The 19,325-nt window shown below is 39.3% G+C and overlaps 1 protein-coding gene, 1 long non-coding RNA gene and 1 other non-coding gene across 3 annotated transcripts in view; 1 reads left to right on the forward strand and 2 right to left on the reverse strand.

The window, feature by feature from the left end:
* mast3b (microtubule associated serine/threonine kinase 3b) overlaps positions 1 to 11,325 on the reverse strand; it is a 23,442-nt gene extending 12,117 nt beyond the window's left edge. The window contains 7 exon segments of the mRNA XM_046858025.1: positions 238 to 395; positions 816 to 894; positions 1,207 to 1,227; positions 1,338 to 1,410; positions 3,638 to 3,717; positions 6,708 to 6,794; positions 11,069 to 11,325. Coding sequence (XP_046713981.1) covers positions 238 to 395; positions 816 to 894; positions 1,207 to 1,227; positions 1,338 to 1,410; positions 3,638 to 3,717; positions 6,708 to 6,794; positions 11,069 to 11,112 — 542 coding nt within the window. The 5' untranslated portion in view covers positions 11,113 to 11,325.
* Positions 11,326 to 14,351: 3,026 nt separating this feature from the next.
* Positions 14,352 to 14,424, forward strand: trnav-uac. The gene has a single exon. It is a non-coding gene; the product is annotated as a tRNA-Val (tRNA).
* A 3,261-nt stretch (positions 14,425 to 17,685) lies between these two features.
* LOC124391506 lies at positions 17,686 to 19,013 on the reverse strand. Its single transcript, XR_006926992.1, has 3 exons — positions 18,940 to 19,013; positions 18,601 to 18,793; positions 17,686 to 17,905 (listed from the first exon to the last, which is right to left on the reverse strand). It is a non-coding gene; the product is annotated as an uncharacterized LOC124391506 (long non-coding RNA).
* Between the last annotated feature and the right edge of the window lie 312 nt (positions 19,014 to 19,325).

The following is a 19,325-nucleotide window of genomic DNA, read 5'->3' on the forward strand; positions in this document are numbered from 1 at the left end:
TGCTAGCATTACGTGTGAGTGGGCAGTGTAGAGAAGGTGTATATTGTGAGCACTAAGCTGTGTGTGGGAGAACCTCATAGAGATCTACTGAAGCTGGACTGAAAACACATGTAAAGAAGACTGCGACTGCACCGATACAACAAATAAAACACAAACAAGCGACGCAGCATTTTATTCACACGCGCGATAATATGCGCGCTTACAAACCATTAACGCTATACATGAGGGAGAGATTACCTGAGACTACGGGAACGCGGGCGTATAAACGACGAGCTTCGGCCATCATCGTCGGTCATACTCTCCGAGCTACGGAAGTGTCTGAACAGGAAGTGGAGCTCGTCTTGGGTGGGCTGGTATGGAAGCTGGTGTAAGCGTTCTTGGGAAGAGGAGGAGGACTGAAACAGAATTCAGAAGGATTTAGAATTTGAGTATAGAAGAGAAAAACATGACCTGTAAATATCAATAAACACATTTAGTACCAAGTTCATACTTGAATCACATTCTGCTAAACCAAGGATTAGACTTAATACGCAACATCTGGTCTACAGCCATGAGAAGACTATTCTGCCTGCGAAATCTAGAATCATAATAATGTTCTATAAACCCTCATTGTCTGTGTTGTGTGACGGTAAGCAGCACTGCCTCCATCTCGGATTTGCACGTCTTCACGTGATACAAATTTTCAGGTCGGAGTTACCAAACTAGAACTTTAAAACGAAAATGCAAAACTACTTCTTCAACAGGAGGGAAAGCGCTTTACCGAAAGTAAAAACACGCCCAGGTTTCAAAATGAAAACGACTCTGAAGACACTTACAGAGACAGTGGAACTAGGTGGATTGGTGCCATAGCCAGATGATGGAAGTGAGGCCAGTGACCACCTTCTACCCTCCGCCCTGCAAGGACAAAATAATTAAAAATCAAAGCTAAAAGACCGCACTGGAAAATTGCACAAAGACATTTAACTGAGTTTATTATTATTAAGTATTAATAACAGAGTAATCATTATTCTATATAATCACCCCATCACCACCATTCTAATACCCTCCTGTATACACCATCACCGGCAGACAGGCTTGTGATTTCAATTAACACCTTCACTTGCCAATTAAAAATAACTAACGAAGCTGAGAGAAATGTGGATCTCTGAATGATTGTTCCTTCAGAAATCCCAAACAAACCAACAGAGTGAAGGAGAGATTCACTACCTGTCAGTTCGAGCCAGGTGGCTGAGAGGAAGGACATAGAGAAAGAGAGGTGAAGAAAGAGATGCATCAGAATTAATGCACAGAGCAGACAGAGATTACTCCATAAATAAGATGTGTGAGCGATTACTCACCTGCGGGCGAACGGGAAGTTGAGGGAGGCGATGGCTGAGACATTTCTCGGACTGTCTAAAGGACTGCTCGCAGCTAGAAAAAAATTCAACAAGTCAAGAAAACAGGTGCTGCACATAAAAATACTGACACGCACCTGTGTGCGCTTTGTTACATAAAGAAATCTTTTTATTTCTAATAAGAAAATGATAGAACACTGTTTTTCCTATGTGGACGAGTCTGATTGAGAGTTAAAGAAAAAGTCTGTGTTAGTACCCAGCTTGTGGAAATTCACTGCTCAGATACGATCTTTAAAAGGAGCTTTTGTTCACCCTCGCTTACTTTCCACACACTGTGTAAAGCACATGACCGTGACCGGCAATCGCGTACACAAATAGTGTGACGTTGATTATAAAACCTAAAAAGGAGCGATACACTGAAGTGATGTGCACATGTGCACCATATACACAACAGTCACGTCATTTTTACGGCCAAAAGCTACAATCACAGCAGAAACCAAAATAAATGAAGCAACAAAAACAAAACAAGAAAATACATGAAATAAACACAACAAACATGAGTCATTTTTATGACTATAGAAATGATTAAATATTCCATATGTTGTTTAAATCTGAATTTTTATAACGTCTAAAATTATTTATACGTCTTGTAATATCATTAAATACCTCTGTAGAATAACTAATGAAACTAATTAAAAGCAGAGGAATTTAATCACACGTGACCTGGACGTCAGAGGGGTCCTGGATATCAAAGAAAACACTGGCAATAATAAATAAATAAATAAATAAATATGATCAAATTAATGATCTTTGTTCACTCGCTCACACGCAGATGTTCAGGAGGACGCCCTCTCTGGTCATAAAAGATCATTACAAGCCGATTCCCGACGCGAGATGTGCGAAATAATGACCCGAGCGTGATGCTGAGATTCAGATCAAACCCAAGGGTGTGTCCTAAACCTGCACACCAAACTGTATGGCATTAAAATAATTCTAAGCACCGGTGGAGGTGTGGCAGCGTGATCAAGAGTGACTGGAATAGCTCGGCTGAAATAAAGCAAATCTGACGAGTAGACATTCAAGAGATACTACAAAATAAACAGAAACTCGCCAGCACCTGTTGCAGGAAATCATAAGGTCTGTGGTTCAACTAGTTCTCAACGATGAAAATTCCACTACAGGGATTAATCCATCATCCATCACTCACTACACAAATCAGAGATTAAACAAAAGCACCAGGTTCAGAGATAAATTAGAGAATAAATAAATCTTTCATCTGATATTTATCTTACCAGGACAAAAGTTTAAACTCCGACAGTCTGGAATCCTTCTTCCTCCTCTCATAGCGTCTCTCTCTCTTTCTCTCTCTCTCTCTCTCCCTCCCTCTCACTCCCAAGCATTTGCATTGTTTATGCTCTGACACACACTCAACTCCTGATTTGCTGCGGCTCTCGTCACCGTCTGAAAGGACTCCTTTGTAATTCGAGTTCTGACACGGACTGTACATCACTTATAATCATTGCATCATATCACATCAATGTCCGTTTTCCTCCTCCGATTCAATAAGTATAAAATAAATCCGGTGCACTGTAGCGACAGGTCCACTCAGGGACACATCGGTGCACAGGAATGTTGTATTTATCATTCAAACGCTGCGTTCTGCTAATAATTAGCACATTCAGCGAACAGACGCCTGCGACCTCCAAGCAGACGCAGTAGAGAGATCTGGGGTGGGACGACCACGTGGCGCCACTCGCTCTTTTGCTTACAGTCGATCAGAGAACGAGTGTTCACACAATCTGATCACAGCAAACGGATGCGATTTTGAAAGTAACACCGTGTTTACGTGCCCCTGCGTAATCTGATAACGGGAACGCTTCAGATCAGTAGGGAAGAAAAAAAAAAAATCTCTCACTCGGTTACCAGATACAAGTAGTGCAGATGTTAGATCAAATGTAACGTCCAGAGGCGAGGAGGTGGAGTACCACGAGTACGTAGAATACAGTGTGAAATGAAGGCATGCTGAAAGTACATGATGTGGCACGATGTGCAAAGTCACGTGAACGGATGAATTATGGGAAAACAAGTTATTTCATGTTCACGTTCATGTTTTAACCGTGATAAATAAACAGTCATTCGCAGTCTCTCACTGTGAATGCTTTTAATTAATTATTTATCATTTGGATTTTCAGTGACTCGTTTTTCTCTTTGGTCAAGCCAGTAACCAATGGCATGACTTCCTCGACGTCAGGGCACGTCTAACAAACGTTTCTATTTTCACGAGTCTGTGTCGACTCTCTCACCTGTGTGGACCGACAGGGGTGAAAGCGGGCGCGTCGGCGAAGGCGTCCCGACCCCGAGGTTCTTCCTGCTGCTGCGGCAACTGTGACAAACACACACACACACACACACACACACACACACAGAAAGAGAAAAGCAGGACTCGTTAATAACTGGTTAACAGTGTAGAGAGCTACACTGAATGGAGAAAGGATTGAGGGTGGTGTAAAAATGCCACATGAAGTGAGATTTCGGCAAAAAAAACAAAAATCCGGGCAGCTCAGTAGTTAAGGCTCTGGGTTACTGATCTAAAGGTCGGAGGTTCAAGCCCCAGTAACACCATGCTGACACTGTCGAGATCACTCAATGTGAGGATGGTTCCACATCAACACCCTAAAGATCCATAAAGTTACTAAGCAACTCAAAACCTTCACAGATGGATTTGGACTGAAATTAAGATCAACAGTCTGCTAAAAAGGGCTTAGGAACACAGATCGCATGTTTTGCATTTAAGCGTCCATCACCAAACACCTCAATAATGATGGAACTGTAATTAATGCATTCGGTGTTGAGGATGAGGATTGGTTTCCTATTTGAGTCTGGTTCCTCCAAAGGTTTCTTCTTCAGTCTCAGGACATTTTTTTATTACCACAATCACCACTAGATCCACTCACTGAGGATACATTTATAGGAAGTAAACTCGTACATATACACAGTGGAGTTGGGACAATGTCTATTGTTAAGAGTTATGCAAATTAAATTGTTGATTTGTTTGCATGATGAAGATGAATCAGAAACCTGCACTCTCACCCTGCTTCTCAGACAATCCGATCATCAGCGGAATGGATCGTTTTTGGATCCGAGTTGCGATCGAGCGCGTGAGCCACAACACAAACAACAAAGTCGCGTGCGCGTGAACCTGTGAGGTTCCTACAGAACAATTAAAGAACCGAGCGGCATTTTTCTTCTCCGTCCTTACCTTTTGGATCTCTTCAGCATCGCCCCAGGGACGAAGTGGGCTTTGGTGCTGGTCGCAGCACTCCAACAGCTCGGGTCAGACATGGTACCAACGGTACCGAAGTGTTTAGTTAGCTAGCTTGCGCGTGAGGGGTTTTCCCTCTGCCCGCACTGTGTGGAGTCGGTAAACCCGCTTTCAGCCACAGGACCTGGGTCCGGTTCGCATCACTTTTCAAGCACTTTCCGAGAGAAGGCATGAAGTTTCATCCCCGGGCTTTGTTTCAGCTCCTGACTGACTGAGGTACTGTCTGAGGGAATTAGCTAACCTAGCTTAGCCATCCGAGCTGGCAGGTTCGTAGCTCCTCCACGAACTTTCAGCATTCCTCAACCGGTCCGGGGTGTGCTCCATCCCCGCCTATTCCTGTCACCGCGTCGAGCGCGCACTAATAACTTATTCTAAATAGTTTTGGAAACTTCTTTCCTCCTTCCTCTCACGCCATCATCCCCGCCTGCTCCTGTCTCAGACCCGCTGCTGCTTTGTGTTCTGTTCTGTTCATTACCCAGCGCTGACGTTGGAACGTACCACCTCTGCTCCAGTAGGGGTGTCAGACATACCACCAGACCCACTTTAACACCCGGACTATTGCGTCATAATAAACTTTTATTCAACGTTTATTTTGTTTTTCTAACGTTCAAGTTCGCTCCGGTCCTCAGTTCTGCACTCGTGATAATTTACAAAACTTTTCCCCGGTCGTGGTACGAGCTGAGCCGCGATGACGTCATTTCCTCAAGTCTTAACGCAGCTAGTCAAAATAGAATCACGTAATAACACAATTTTGTAAATGTCGTGCCGTGAATAATAACGTGATCACGGCAGAGGGCGAATAACTATGTGCTGACATGTAACACACACACACACACACACACACACACACACACTAAAGCCAGCATGAAAACAAATCACGTTTTATATAAGGAAACATTAGTGTTTTTTTTGTTTTTTTAGGAATTGTGGTGTTCCTTGCTGCAGTGTTTGTCATTCCCATGAGAATATAAGTCTGGGTATCACACTGAAGTCATGCCATACAGCAATGTGGGCTGCCATGTTGGCATGACATCATACACCAAACTTGGGGTTGAGGGGACCTTTCAGGTTTCTGAGTAGAATTCCACTTTGATATGGGGTTTCCTTTCTTCCTATTTAGGAAGCAAGAAGGTGAGGTTGCAAATTTCCTGCCTACAACCAGTAAAAATGCCCCTGTCAACATGAAAATTCATCTTGGATTAGTCATTTGAACTACCAGTTCCTTCTCCTTTTGCATAGTGATATATCTATCTGCATAGTGTCTATGGGAGTCATGTGACAAAAGAACAAACAGACTATCAAACTGACTTCTGAATAAAATCAGTTGATATGCAAACTTTATAACGCTGTAATACTCACCAACTAATCACTGGAGTGTAAAGGCTTATCACTAAGCGTCTAAATTTCACAACAAACACGCTTTTTGTTCGCTGTTGTGTTGTGCCTCAATTTCATGAACACTAAACAGGACCACTAGCCATGAGGCCTGTACCTATAAAAGTGCTGTTTCTATGAACTTTATATGATCAACAAAGAAAGACACAATTTCATGTTGGTTTTTAAAACAAAATCCCAAGTCATCATGACAGTTTTCAAATGAACACAACAAATGCAGCAATAATCCTGAGAGGGCCATGATGACCATGCAATCGGACAGAACTACGGGAAATGTAGGACACTAGAGTAAAACTAAGTAGAAAAGTCAACTCGTATGGATTCGTATGCAAGTCATTCACAGTGGATTGTTCATTTTAGTCATAGGCGTAAATAACTGCTGTAATCATTATGAGACTAATGTGCCAGCAGCCTACAAGCTTGGAAAATAACTTACTTATGCATAGACTAATGATAAGATCTATTTATCTAAAAGAAAATAACAACAACAAAAATAAACGACAGTTTGGAGCTAGTTATAGGCTGAAGCATACATTATATATACATACAAAAAAATAAAACCTAGTTAGGCAGTATTAGTTATGTCAATATGCTTTAATTTAAATTCTGTTTATAATTTATGTAGTATTTTTCAGCATGTGAGGCGACTGGCTTACCTCCACGGATGAAGGGTTTGTAAAGGGCTGCAGGGGCTGCAGGGGCTGCAGGGGCTCGGGGTGATTGGGCTCTGGTTGGGTGACAAACTGAAAGTCAAGACACGTTTACATGTGTTAGTGCTCTGACTAAGTGTCCCTGTGCTGCCTTTAGTTTCCTTCATGACTGTTTGTTTTTTCTTTATTTTTATGAAGCTGCCGACAAAAAATGCAGCCCACGTTTTTTTTGCCTGATCAGATCGATGATTTTTAAATAACATACGCTATATATATTTTTTTTACTATCCTGCTTTAACACTTTAATTTCCCAATATATACAGGATTAATAACATTAGATTTTTTTCACTGTGAAATGACAGACAAGTCTGTCTGATTATAGAGTATAAGAGTTTAAAGTGCAGATTGTACATTGTGGAGACTCGCCTGCAATGCACACACACTTTCTAAGCTTTTTGTGATTTTATGTCTTGCAACAAATTTAACGCACATTAAATAAAATATAAAAACACTTGCACAGAGCTGCTTAGACTGAATGCAAAATGTGTTGTACCAGTAGGTATAAATGCGACAGTGCTAAGGGTTGCAGCGCAAGGTGCTGCTGATGACGGTGTGATAGGAAGGTGTGAGACAGGAGGACGATGTGTTCGGCTGCTTGCACAGAGAATGGGAAAGAGGAAAGAGATGGGATGGGAATATTTTCACCTGAGACCTAATGGAAAGCTGAGCAGCCGAAGTTTGGCTGGAACGGGTTCAAAAAAACAGCTTCAGACGGGTCAGATCTTCTGTGACACCGATAATAACGATTTTCAGAAACGAAAAGAAGGAAGGTTCACAGAAATGTGAAAGAGCAGGTGAAAGGTTATTTCCAAAGAAGATAAACAGTCTCAGATGAATGATAAGTTACACTAGTTGACCTTTTTAGCTTTTCACAGTGCTTTGTTATGTATATGGTTTGTTCTTAGTGTACTTATATAAACACTGCAGATGTTGGCTGCTGTCTATTTTAGAGTCGAATGAAGTTATAGATAAATAAATTAAATAATGAATATGAAGACAAATCGCTGTAAGTTGAGGAAATCCGAAACCAAAAGGTTGCAACATTTCTAATGGAACAGATGTGATATAGGCTGCTCAGATGTTCCAGCTGTGTGTTGTTCCAGCTGTGTTTTATTCCCTCATTATCTCATTTACAGTTGAGCAGATAAAAAAAAAACTAGGGTTGAGTTCAAGCGTCATTTGCGTTTGTAATCTGTTCCTCAGTATGAATAAACCATTCAGGAAAAACGTTACCCAAATCAACCGTTTAGTCACGAACACCAAAAGACCCGGAAAAACCACCGTAAACATCACATGTGAATGCTTTTCCCACTGACGAGAACAAAATCCCTATCAAAAACAGATGCCCAGGCCAACAAGGAGGTAAGTGCATCTGTGTCAAAGTCAACAATCAAGAGAAGTCTTCAGCAGGGTAAATACAGAGGGTTTACCACAAGAGCCTCAAAAACAGGAAGACCAGACGCCTTAAACAAACCTGTACACTTCTGCAACAACAACAAAAACAACATATTATGGCAGGGGGTATTCACTCTCTCAGTGGTATTGCTGCAGGCCTGCATTCCAAAAAGATACAAGACACACTCAATAGCTGGTAGATGAAGCGATTAAGCAAGTGGAAGCAGGTGAGACTTTTACTTGGTTGGAATGAGAGCCTGCAGCCAAACCGGCACTTTGTGGACAAGATATTAAAGTGTGGACATAAACGGCTCGCAGTGGAACCGGTTCTGTGGTATTTATCAACGATGTGACCGCTGACAAAGACAGCAGGAGGAATTGTGAAGTATAGAGAGATATATTTCTGCCCAGATTCAACTAAATGCTTGAATTCGATAGAACCCAAAGTAAAACAAAGCACATTTACAAAGCAACACAAAATACGGAATGTTCTGTAACAGCCAAGAACAAATCAGCTGTATTTTTTTAAGTATCCATTGTGAGATTGAAAGCAAAATGGCCCAAGAATACGCAAGAACAGAAGACAGATGCAGTCAAGAACTGGCAAAAAACATCAGCAGAGTAGAAACCCCACTCCTGGAGATTCCAATACATCACTAAACTCAAGTATTACAACAAACACTTTCATTTATGATTTTTTAATTTTGAAAAAATGTATAGACCTGCCAATGAAAAAAACTAATGGAAAAAAAACTTGATTTTGTTCTCATTTTATACAACGGAAAAAAATCCACGAACATGTTAGCCATAACCCCGCCCCTATCATGGCCCCGCCCCTACATGGCCTCAATAACGCTAATCTTTCAATGACGTATAATGCCTTCAAATTCTCCTTCAAACCAGTGTGTCGCTATGCACGTCTGTGTGTAAACAATGTAAGAGGTAAACAATCAAACGCCAATTAATTGTTCTGACATACGCCAAAGTCCTGTCAGCTATTGTTGTGCCACTCATTTAAATCTGAAGTCCAACCAAACACCACAATGCTGGTGCTGAAACACTTTTACAAGGAGCTTTATCCAGAAAATCTTCCTCTTTTCATACGTGTTTCATAATAATGTATGACTGGACTTTCACTTGATGGAAAAAAAAAGATTAGACCTGCACAAATGGTGTGCAGCCTGACAGCGAGGAGCAACTCACAGTGCAATGGATAGCAACATGTGCTGCAAAAACATGAGGGTGTTGTCATAGTGATGCGAGAGAACTGGAGGAGAACCAACTGTGCAGAAAAACCCTTGGTGCGCTGCAGTGCCATTGGTGCGTTTGTTTAATCATTTCCTACACTCACTTACAGCAGCTTGCAAATTGCAGTGTATACACACTAAACACTCACTATTCATGTATGCATGTATATATGTGTGTGTGTGTGTGTGTGTGTGTGTGTGTGTGTGTGTGTGTGTGTGTGTGTGTGTGTGTGTGTGTGTGTGTGTGTGTGTGCGTGTTCTACTTTTCGTAAAGTGAAGCAGAAATTGTGACCGTCCTAATCGTATCGCTTTCACTAATGACAGAGGAAGAACTGACAAGAAGCTCCAGATAGAAGCCTGTAATATGGATCAGAATCCAGCAGGCAGAAGAGAGCAGCTATATTTACATAGTGCTTGGAGTGGGAGGACAGAACATGAGTACTGCAGTGATTGTCTCTTAAAGCAGGCTGGAAGAGGGATCTGGGGGGAGACAGGATAAAATGTCTTGTGAGCAGGAAACAGAAAAGAGTCAGAACATTCGGTGAACATGTCCATCCAAGTGCCTTTAGATGTCTGTAGAGGTTGGAAATGTGCAAATTGTAAGCAAAAAAACCACAAAACTAAATATATATCTATATACTTGTGCACATGCTGTGTAAGTGATACTTCCCTGTTAGTTCCACACGTCTATTATCATAATCTAAAGCAATGACTCAGGCTTTACTTTGTGTTCATTAAGGCACTGAAGCAGAAGGTTACGCATTGTGTGTAGGATGTAGGGCGTATGCACTTATACTCCAGTGTATTTAAGCTTTGTTATCTAACTGATGTCCAATGCCTGGCGTGAGAGATTGCAAAATAATTGACATAACTCAATACACGTTCCATTAAATGTACTATTGTTTAATTATTATTATTATTTCAGTGGTGTGCTCCTAATATGTGTTCAATGTGATCTGTGAATGTGTTATAAGTGTGTGTCATGCCATCGAACCATGAAAACTTTCACACACACACACACACAAACACACAAGTGACATCTACAGGATGCTTCCTTACAAACAACCCATAATAACACTCTTCATGCTTCATTCGATCCACATCACACTCCAGTGTGGGTCTCGAGTGAAACAAGTTCACCTTCTTGTTGATGTCAAAACCAAAACAACCACATCGCAAAGCTTCAGCACAATTTTATTAATATGAGGTTTCAGGAATGATGAAGCTCATGGATTGAGCAGTTTTTTCCCCAGAACAAAGTGAGCAGATCAGTCTGAGTGCTCTCAGTGTCTGTCACATATCAAACAAATTAGGTGCAAGACAAAGATGAGGACGTGCCATCAAGCTCAGCATCTCTGAGATGTTAGAAATAAACCAACAAGACAGCTGTATAGTAGTGTTTCCTAAGATTGATAAGGTTTCACTCTTTGACTGCAAAACTATATATAATACATTAATATATATCATAAGTATAAATTCATGCAAAAATATAATATATATAAAATATGAGTGTATTCTTTTGGGTGGGTTTTTCTTTCCTTTCTTCTTCCAGCTCAGCAGTAGTGAGAGGTTTCCCCTCGTCTTCCAGAAGCTACTCCTAAATTATTCACCAGTGATGGAGGAAATAAAACAAAATAAAAAAAAGGGAAAAAAGGAAAAACTTACTCCAAAGTGAGAGAGGGGATTTTCAGCTTGTCTCTCCTCTTCATGCCTCGCAACGTTCAGCAACAAGCCAAGTGCTGAAAGCTGGATCAGATCTCAAGCAGAAATCCTGAACATCACATCACATCACACCAAACCATCTCACATCTCATCATATCACATCACATCACCCCTGTCTAATCCACTCAAAACCAGTTGTAAGGAAGATCTGATCAAAAACACGGAGCTTTCCGAGTGAAGGATGCGCGCATGTCTCCCGAAGAACTATAATGAACAGGTTAAAAGGGAAGGGAGGAGGAAAAGGAGAAGGAGGAGGAGGAGGAGGAGGATGGGGTGGTGATGATGAGGATAATGATGATGATGATGATGATTATAGATACATAAGAATAATTCATTAAAGTTGCGTACACAATGAATAATTCAATCAATCTATCATGCAAAAACACCACACAGGATGAAACGGAGAAAAGAAAAAAAAGAAAGAGAAATGTATATAAATCTGACCTGTAGGTGGCAGCAAAGCTTTCATTTTCAATATCTAATGTCACAACTTTGAAGTGTCCAAACAAGTCAGTGTTACTGTTTTCTTTTAGTTCAGGGTGGAATTGTCTGAAATAATAATAATAATAATAATGATAATAATAATAATAATAATAATAATAATAATAATACAGTAGAAGGGGGCACTGTCTAGCAGTGTGGGTCAAAAGTCATTGTTTTCTTCATCGTTTCATGCTCTGAAAGGCTCTAGGAGTACAAAAACAAATAAATTAACACACACACATATATATATATATATATATATATATATATATATATATATATATATATATATATATAGAGAGAGAGAGAGAGAGAGAGAGAGAGAGAGAGAGAGAGAGAGAGAATGGAGATGGTTTCTTAGTTACCATGGTGATGGCGATGATGAGGATTACCCATACCGTGGTTATTGTTGTTGCCTGCCTGGGAGAAAGGAAGATACATTTCCAACATTAGAGAAAGGGAAACCAATGCACACACACACACACACACACACGCACGCACGCACGCACACACACACACACACACACACACACACACACACACACACTTGTTATAGTTATATTGGTAATAAGTGACAATTAGAAATGCAGGAAAGTAATGTTCTACATATATCAAAGCTGTAACCATAATAACCAGTAGGAAACACTGTTGCTTGTTTTGTTCGGTTGCAGGTTTCGTTTGGACCAGACAAAGGTTTCTGGAAGGTCAAAACTGTCAGATATTCATACTCTTGTGGACACACACACACACACACACACACACACACACACACAGATGCATGCATGAACACACAGGTATTTAATGAGTCAGAAGTACCCCAGCCCTGTGCCCTTTTCAGAATAAATTCCTGCAGTCTTTAATTGCTCTATATAACCGTTGTGTGTTTACTCACCTGTTGTTTTGCAAGCAAACACCCCCCACACACACACACAACGAGAACAACCTGGTGAAAACCACACTCTACTCCTGTACAATACCACTACATGCACCTGCTAGATGTTTTTTCACACTTCAACCAGATCTAGAATTGCTAGCAAAACTGTATTTATTTACAGAAATGAAGACAGAGAGAAAAACCAATTCGCCAGTATTTTACTGAATATTGAATACAGCAAGCAAGGATTTTTGATGGCAGCCCCAGTGGTGATCTGCCTGAGGATACGAGCGCTATGAGCTACGATGTTCATGATGATCTTCTCAGGCAGTTTCTCAATGGTTAGACATATTAACCATGAGGTTAGATTAATATTATACAGTTCTCGCTACCATCTATTTGCTAGTCAGTATATTGCAGGTTGTGTTTCTACCTGGAAGAGTTTTTGCCCAGATTACTAATCCTTTCAGAGAATTAGAGGATCATTACTCTCAACTCTCACTTTATTAGAAACGCCTGTACACCTACTCATTCTTCTCATTCTAACCAGCCAATCATGCAGCAACGAGTGAATGTTATGATAGTTATCACTAGAAATGGTGAGTAAAGTAGCTGAACTTATATAACTAACATACGTCTCACATCATAACCTTGTGCTCCAGAACATCTGATCACATGCACATTATCAACTTGTGCTGTTAATATCATGAACAGCAGCTATGCTAATTTCTCTCCACTGCTCCTCTTTCTCTCCCCATCCCAAGGCATCCTGAGGTTTGGCCAGCTCCAGTCACGTCCCACCTCATGAAGATTATGGACCTTTAAAGGAGTAGATGCCGAACTCACAAACATCCCGAACCATCTAGAGACGTACCAGTGCCAATTGGATCCCGCTACATGTGTGGAGTTTGGACACTGGACCTCTTTGAGTGTTTAAAGGCTCTGGCATGGAGAAGCTGGTGTTGGATCTGTGATGATCTCAGATGTTGAGCTATTTTATGAGTTGCTCAGTAGCTCCTAGTTTTATAACCATAATGACTGTAGAAGACTGTAGAAAGATCATCAGTCATAATCACACACTCCAGTGCTCATGTTAGTTCTCACTCTCCAGTGTTCTGTAGTGTTTAAAGACTATAATCACACTCTTGATGTCACCCAAATGAGGATGAGGTTCTGCTTTTGAGTCTGGTTCCTCTCAAGGTTTCTTCCTCATAACATCTAAGGGAGTTTTTCCTTCACCACAGTCTCCATGGTGCTCATCAGGGATAAACACACACCGTTCACCTTCACTGTTCAATTCTGTAAAGCTGCTTTGAGACAATGTGTGTTGTGAAAACGCAATAGAAATAAACTTGACTTGAAAACTTGACTTATATAGAAAGGAAGCTCTGTGCAGTATTTACAGTTGTTCAAGGCCCACCATTGTGACCACTAAAAAAAACTCAACTCCAGAATAAGCCCTCCTTATACAGTTCTGCTTTATTTCTGCTACTGTTCCATCAACTCCAGTTGTGCAGAGAAAATCAATGGCTGTGAAATGACTAAAATAAATCAAATGCTCAGAAAAATGTCAACTGTTTAAAAATCCAAAAATCCTGAGACAGCATCATGTGACTGAAATATATTTCTGAAAAAAAAAATAGAATCCACAGTTTTCTACTGTAGTGTTCCTCCAACCTTTTAGCGAGTTCCATAGTGTGGTGGTCATCACATCTACTTTACATGCAGAAGGTCCTGGGTTCAACCCCCAGTGGAACAAAGTTCTTGATCTTGATCCATAGTGGAGCGGTTAAGATCTAATTTAAATTCTGAAGGGCCTGGTGTGAAGGCACCAGCCTAAAAAGAGTGTTGAGGACTCAACTTCTTGCAGGTTCTATAGTGTAGCGGTTATCACGTCTGCTTTACACGCAGAAGGTCCTGGGTTCAAGTCCCAGTGGAACCAAGTGTTTGGTGTGCATTTGTTTAGAAAAAAAACACGAGAATATAATTTCCTAGTCTTTCACAAAGCCTCTTTCTACATCTATTGTGTAGTGGTCATGACCTACTTTACATGCATTAGGCCTTGGGTTCCATCCCCAGTGGAATCCAAAGGTTGTCTTGCACAGCCAAGATACAGGTTCCATGGTATTGTGGTCATCATGTCTGTTTTACACGCAGAAGTTTTTGGGTTGAAGCTCCAGTGCAACCAAATTTTGGGGAGTTTAATTTTTTAAACAGAAAAAAATCCCCAATATCTTAAAGGTGTGGTCATCATGGGTTCAACTCCCAATGGAGCCAGGTATGAGTGTATCTGTTTAGGAGAAAGCAACAATCTCATGTCCTTTTCTTTCAACAGGCCTCTATCTGGATCTATCTGTTGGCCATGATATCCTTTACATGCAGAAGGTTCTGGGTTTGAGCCCCAGCAGAACTGAGTGGATTTGGGGAATTTCTATTTTTAAACAGAAAATAAAACAATGTCCAACATCCTAAAGTTGTGGTTCCAGGGGCACTTGTTTTGGTTCCGTAGTGTAGTCGTCATCACGCCTTCTTTACGTGAAGACCAGTCGCGAAACAAACCTCAGCCGAGCCACAATTTGTTTTTAAACTAAAGAACCTTGCAACATGTGCGTGCATCAGTTTATACAAGCTGTTTTACATGCAGAAGGTCCAGGGTTCAAAGCTCTGTGAATTATATATTTTTAACAGAATAAAACAAAATATATTAATATCTATATCTATCCTTCATGGTTAAATGGCCATACTGACACTGAAATGTTAATATTTCATATTTATTCCTTAACATATAAAAAGTGTTTTTAAATCCATTAAATCACTTTAAACCATGTCATCAAATGGGTCACTGCTACATTGTAATGTTCTTGTAATGAGTCATGGGTTAATATCAGGTAAGAACTCAAAATTACTCAAAAAGTTCTCTTCTTTCTTCACACACTTGAAATTTTAGTGAAATGGCTTCCTAACCAAGTTTTTATCAGAAGTTCAGAAAACAGCAGTTCCAGGAACCTGTAGTGACCCATTTACGCACTTTCACACACATCACACAAAAAAAAAGCAGATGTTAGAGGTTGGTTTCATATGACTGTCTGGAGTTTTCATGTTCGAGGTTTTAACACTGACATTCGCAAGTGACTTGTTTTTTTATCGCACGGCACAATTTGTCATTCCAATGACCTCATTTTAAACACCTTTAAACAAAAAAGAGTTAAAGAAATGATTATAGTTAGTTAGAATGATTTCATCAAATCCACATTAATCAGAGAATCAGTCCAATTTTGCACCTGCACATGTTCATATTTCATATCACTGATATAATATAATATAAAAATAAATCAATCAGTTAATAAAAGAGTTTTAATAAAAGCTGTAATAAAGCACTCAGTGTGTGACTTTGCAGCATCATTGTGTGAAATGAAACAAATGAATCTAACACACATTGTCATAAATATGAAACACGGCTATCACTCAGCAGCCCAGATGTTCCAGAGGTGTTCATTTCAGTGCTCATCAATATGAATACATTAAGACGTGCCATGATTATTTTGTGCTAATACAAATTCCCGGGGGTTCAAAAAATATTTATACTAAACTAAAAATTCCATGAAATAGTTATTCCTAAAAATAAAAAAAATTATCTTTATTATAATAATAAATTGAAATAATAATTTGTATTCATGACACTCAGAACTGACTATAGTTATAATTATATTTTTTTTTCTTAATTCTGGTGCTTTTTACAGTAAAACCACACACACACACACACACACACACACACACACACACACACACAGTATGTTTTTTTCTCCCATGATGCACCTCTACTTTAAAATTATAGGAGACACACTCAGTTTTGTACATGAAGTATAAAGAATAAACACATATTGCTCTGTACAGTCATTTCAAATTTCTTTTTTTTTTTTTTTTTTAAATATAATGTCGTTTGCAATCTGAGCAGAAAGTGTCAATAAAATGTGGAAGTGGTTGTTCAGGGTTCTCACAATAAATAAAAACGTCAGCCAAACACTTCCTTTTCTCACCTCACTACTATGTCGCTACATTATTCTTTTCTCACCTTGAGCTGCATGAACACATGGGCCTTGATGAAGGTTGTCATTGGAACAGATTTTACCAGAATATTATCGTTAGCTATACAGCTAGCTCAAATAAAAGCTGTAGATGTACTTTAATATCTCAACGTTATTACATTTTTATTGTATAATGTAGCTAAGTGAAATGATACCACCGTTATACCAAATTATACCACCGTTATACCACCTGCTCTCTGGATCCTGAGCACCGAAGACCAGAATTACGAGGCACAAGGATTTTCCTTTATCACTTAAACACATGTGCAATATCCAGGACATTCTTTTTCTATGTGCACTACTTCCCACTCGCACATCTGTATGTAAGATCTGTATATTAAATTGTAAAAAAGCCCCAGACTTTGAGAAACACTGGATCCACTGACATTATTGCGAATTCCCGGTGGCGCATTTGACTGAGGGTTTTTTTTTTTTTAATTGTTTTGTCTATCAATATTAGCACAATCAAACCCACTTTTCAACCACAAACACGTGGTTTGAATATTTGTCTTTTGTCAGCCACAACCACAGAAATTCAGAAAGAAGACCATGAAGCCCATCCATTAATTACAAGACAAGACAAAGTGGAGACATTTTCGATATTTTTGTTGTGTTGTTGCTTCCACTAATAATACATAATAATGCAAAATACATTTCATATATAGAATATTACATTTCTATTATGATTACTGTATCAAATCTCAGCATTACACTGTAAGAGCACATAATGAAGCTCTGATGACAGACTGAATTAAAAAAGGGAAAAACCCAGAAAGCAACCTGCAGCCACCCATGACACGGTGCTGACGTGATCTAACCAGGATGTGTGCTCTTTACAATATGTTAGTGATTTCAAAGAAATAGAAAGTCGTACCAGAAGGTGAAAGTGATAAATAATTCTATCAGTGTGAACAAGAAGCAGGAAAAGCGTGTTTCACGTTTGTATTGTGTTCAAGTTGAGAATAAACTAAATGGTGGGATGTTTGGGTGTGTTTTTCAATAGAAAGTGATTGTGTACACATGTTGTATGTGCAGAGCTTTTCTAGATCAGTTGTGCACTTCGGGGGTCTTTAACATGAGCGGAACAAAACACATCTCGAGCAGAGTGAAAGTGCAGTTCATCGGAAATCATTTTATTAAAAATTTCGGTGCAAAAACATTAAATGACATTTTTCGATGTTGGGATTTGATCTAAAAGAAGGGATTTGAGGAACAGATATGTGAATGATCTGCGCTGCTCTGATCTCCACCTCCGAGCGTTATCCAGGATTCATTTCTGCATGTTTTTGTCTGCATCATTAACTCCTCTTCCTCATCCTGAGGTTTCTGAGACGTCTCCTGGAGCCGCATTTAAACAGACAATTTTAACACAACAAAACATCAGAGTGATAAATACTGCTGATTCCTACTGATAGCTAGTTTCTACATATTAATACAGGTCACGTGTTCAGCTGTAAAGTCTTTACTGATAAAAACCGAACTAAACCTGATGAATATTTACTACATTCTAAAATTAACTTATTTATAATGTGTAGCTGATCAAATTAAAATTACAATTAAAATTTAGTCAAATTAAATGTTCATGCGATGGTTTATACCAAAAAAACAAACCCTAAACCCTGTGTGTGAGATTTGTATCATAATTATATATTAGCATATTAACACACACACACACACACACACACACACACACACACATCTGTAATACCCAAATATAAACTATTTTATTTATCCATTTATTTAATTTTATTTAATACATTTCATGTGTGCCAATTTAATTAAATTACTCACTTTAATCAATATACCAAAAAGTGTATTGCAATTATTTGATTGATTCTATTTTATTTATTGGTTTATACAATATTTAGGCATTTAATTTAAAATTGTTTTTTAAATATAAACTGTTCAAACATTGATCACAAATGTTAATAATAATAATAATAATAATCTGCATTACTTTACAACTGCAATAATAATAAACTTTACATTACACCAGATTCTTTAAAACACTGTCTCGTTTATTATCTTCTCACCTTTTTATCATTTTTGGATTTTCCAGATTCCCTTCGACTCCTGAAAGCACACCGGATGGTGGATTACTCACTCATTTTTAGTCATTTGTTGTGGATCGGTGGATCTCAGCTCCTCCTGGTAAACCGACATCCCAAACCAGATGTGTTCCGTGTCTCATGCCCAGTGAGACCTGGAGAGACTGAGGGGTTTATTCTTGATTAAGGAAAGAAGAAGCAACAAAAGACATCTGCACAATTTATAGCTATAAATATCTACAATTTTTAAGAAATCATCCTGGTTACAGAAGCGAGTCGTAGCAACTCGTGCATTTAATATCAAATTTATTGAAGAAAACGTACGCATCCTTTAACAGAAGGCTGCTGATGAGTTGTGAAACTGTAGAGCTGAAAAACAGGACAAACAGCCTGTGAGAATGCTCAGGTTTGACTTTTAGAGAAATGGGAGAGTATTTATTTAGATTGGAATGAGGATGTAAAAACAGGTTTCAGGAGTCAAATCCTAAATTACTCTGACATTTCGGATTGATCAGATTATCTACAATGTCTTGAGCAGGGCAGAAAAAAATCCAAACCAATCCAAAGTCCTGCAGCAAAGAAACAACTTGTTAAAATCCAAGTTTGAATCGAGCAGAAAGGATTTTCTTGTTTTGTTTTGTTTTTTACGTGTGAGACCTGAAAGCAACTTGTCTCTTCAGAGCCATCACAGAAGTCCCCTCCCATAGACA

This window comes from Silurus meridionalis, chromosome 9, assembly GCF_014805685.1.
Source record: "Silurus meridionalis isolate SWU-2019-XX chromosome 9, ASM1480568v1, whole genome shotgun sequence".
Lineage (NCBI taxonomy): Eukaryota > Metazoa > Chordata > Actinopteri > Siluriformes > Siluridae > Silurus > Silurus meridionalis.